This window comes from Neomonachus schauinslandi, chromosome 1 (assembly GCF_002201575.2).
Source record: "Neomonachus schauinslandi chromosome 1, ASM220157v2, whole genome shotgun sequence".
NCBI classification, from domain to species: Eukaryota; Metazoa; Chordata; class Mammalia; order Carnivora; family Phocidae; genus Neomonachus; species Neomonachus schauinslandi.
In genome coordinates, this window is record NC_058403.1 from 199,158,145 (window position 1) to 199,161,073 (window position 2,929).

The 2,929-nt window shown below is 50.7% G+C and overlaps 1 protein-coding gene across 2 annotated transcripts in view; it reads right to left on the bottom strand.

Annotated features, from left to right (window-relative positions):
* Positions 1 to 878: 878 nt before the first annotated feature.
* Positions 879 to 2,929, bottom strand: part of LOC110574370 (C-C chemokine receptor type 5) — a 3,314-nt gene continuing 1,263 nt past the window's right edge. Inside the window, exons 1-2 of one of the 2 annotated variants that reach the window (XM_021683053.1) lie at positions 2,589 to 2,606; positions 879 to 2,491 (exon numbers count right to left, since the gene is read on the bottom strand). In XM_021683053.1, the coding sequence (XP_021538728.1) occupies positions 1,423 to 2,481 (1,059 nt within the window). In that variant the 5' untranslated portion in view covers positions 2,482 to 2,491; positions 2,589 to 2,606 and the 3' untranslated portion in view covers positions 879 to 1,422. Of the gene's footprint in view, positions 2,492 to 2,588; positions 2,607 to 2,929 lie in introns of those variants that run through there. The other variant, XM_021683054.1, reaches the window with a different exon arrangement.

The window sequence follows — 2,929 nt, forward strand, 5'->3', positions numbered from 1 at the left end:
ATTTGTAACTTTCCACTGACGTAAGATTCTCACATATATAGGAGATATATATATATATACACATACACAAAGATACCAGAATGTCTTTGAGTTGACTCAGAGGCTAGGGTCAGAGGATATTGATACCCTTGTAACAACCTTCAGAGCATTTCTGGGTGCTTCCCGTTGCCGCCCATGCTCTCAAGTCTCGTCTTTCAGAGCTTGAGAAAAATCCGTAGCACCTCTTACTATTCTGACACCTTACCCTCTCGAGCGACTCTCCCTTCTTTACGTTCCATCACCTGATCTTTCCCGAATGGTCTTAGCTACTCCCCAGATTCAAAACCATCTCAGGCAGGTATAGAATAATAAAAGTAGCAACTGCAGAACACGAAGTCATGACTCTTTCCTGAAAAGATCCCTTAGTGTTTGGGGACAATGTGTCTGTAGAAGGAGGCTGGAAGGAGTGGCTAAAGCCACCACACTCAGCCTGAAACACAAAGGTCCTCAAATCATGCTTTTTGTGGCTGATCAAGCTGCGGGCGGCCTGTTTCCAAATGAATCCGTCCCTTCTGCCTTCTGCCTACAGAGAGTTGAATCCAGAAGACAATGTTTAAGCCGTGGTGTGCCCCGGGAGGGCAGAAATTTACTCATTCGGGCTTCCCTCCCTGCCCCGGGGTCTCTTAGCTCAATGCTTAGAAAGCTCTGCGTGTTCATTAACTATGTAACCAGTCCTCACCTGGATGTGTTCCTGGACAGTCCCTGCTCTGACTTTGACAGGTGGTGCTGTGCACGCTCTCCATGGTCCAGGCTCACCTTGCCTTCCCCAGCCAGCACCCGTCCTCCCACAGCTGCCGAGCCACTCCACGAGTGTGGGGTCTGCAGCTTGGAGCTCAGCCTCCCTCCCCTCTCCCAGCAGAGGATCCCCTTCTCACTGAAGAAGCTCTCCCAGTTCTCACCTGGTCCTGAACATCTGTGGAACTTACCAACCACACCTTGGAGGGCAGATCACACTTGGAAGATGTAGTTTCTGAACCGATCACGACAAGGACCTGCTTCAAGCACATTTGCAACCTGCCCTTGTTGCCTCCAGCAGGTAAGAAACTATACAATATGTTTATTGATTAATTTTGGTATTCCCGTTCAGGTTAACCAAACTCAAGAGTCAGCAGTTCTCCGAGGATTCTTTTTTTTTTAATAATGAACTTCTGCATTGAAGGGAGAGTGTGTCAATAAGTTGATGTGCGTGGAGCGGAGATGAGAAGGTTGTTATATCATCCGCATATATTGATTTGGCTCTCCAGAAGTGACGGCCTCAAATGATCTAATATACTTAAAAGAGGTGCCAGATGGATGGGTGAATCGTAGACCCTCTATGACAGTGACTTCCTTTTCAAAAGAACCACTCCCACCCCCAGGCTGTGTACAAAGACCCAGTCCAGCTCATAAGCCGACAGAGATCTCCTGCTCCCCAGTGGATCGAGTGTAAACCGAGCTTGCTCTGTCGGAGACATCTCCCAGGAAGACGGGGCAGCGTTTGCAGAAGCGTCTGGCGATGTGCTTTCGGAAAAACTCCAAGAGGTAGTTTCTGAACTTCTCCCCGACGAAGGCATAGATGATGGGGTTGACGCAACAGTGCGTCATCCCAAGCGTCTCCGTCACCTGCATGGCTTGGTCTAGCCTGTTGGAGCTGCTGCAATTGTTCAGGCCGAAGGACTCCTGGAAGGTGCTCAGGAGAAGCACGATGTTGTAGGGAGCCCAGAAAAGAAAGTAAACAATCATGATCACGAAAATGAGCCTCACGGCCTTGTGCCTCTTCTTTTCGTTTCGGCACCGGAGCAGCGTCTTGAGGATGGCCGAATAGCAGATGACCATGACAAGCAGGGGCAGGACCAGGCCCAAGATGCTCATCCTCAACGTCAGGAAGTTCTTCCAGAAACGGTACTGACTGGGTGGGAAGTGGGGGCTGCAAGTAAAGCGAGACCCCTCTTTTTGGGATCTGGTGAAGATGATCCCAGGGAGAGAGGCGAACACGGCCACCACCCAGGTGACCCCGCTTGTCACCACCCCAAAGGTGACCGTCCGGGCCTTTATGGCAAACACCGCGTGGACGATCGCCAGGTACCTGTCGATGGTCAGGAGGATGATGAAGAAGATGCCAGTGAAGAAGCCTATATAATAGAGCCCTGTCAAAAGCTGACACATCCTATTTCCAAAGACCCACTGGTCTGCAGCGTAGTGAGCCCAGAACGGGATGGTGAAAAGGAAGAGCAGGTCGGAGATGGCCAAATTGAGCAGGTAGATGTCCGTCATGCTCTTCAGCCTCTTGCAGTTGATGAGGATGAGGACGACCAGCATGTTGCCCACGAAGCCGAAGATGAACACCAGCGAGTAGAGCGGAGGCAGGAGCCCGGCTGCGATCTGTTTCACGTTGGTCTTCTGACAGGGCTCTGATGTCCCATAATCAATGTCATAGTATGGAGTCGACGTTTGATAATTCATTTTGCTCAACCTTGTGAATAAAGAAAAAGTGATCTAAGAAAAAGTGATCTTTTATAAAGCCCTAGAATGTACTGAGCAGTCCACCACGAGCACAAACAGTCTCATACCTCCATAGGCTTTCAACACTGGTGCCTTGATTTCTACATTTAACTGAGTTCCCCTGTGTGGCCAAACGAAGGACTTTGGCAGGAAAGGGCAGGATCACCGCCAGCGTCTCTGCTCGCTAGACCGAGAGCGTGACTCTCGGGGAAGTTCACAAAAGCGTCGTCTGACCCAATAAAATCTGGTGCTCTGTAGCCACGTGGAGCGAAGGCAGCTTTGGTCACAATTTCAAGAAACTGACTTGGGTGCCGTCTAATGCTGTTTTACAAGCTAGGCTGTAGCTGCCCTTCCCTGGGCTGAGCTTACACAGAGCCGCACCCCCCCCCCCCCCCCCCCCCCCCCCCCC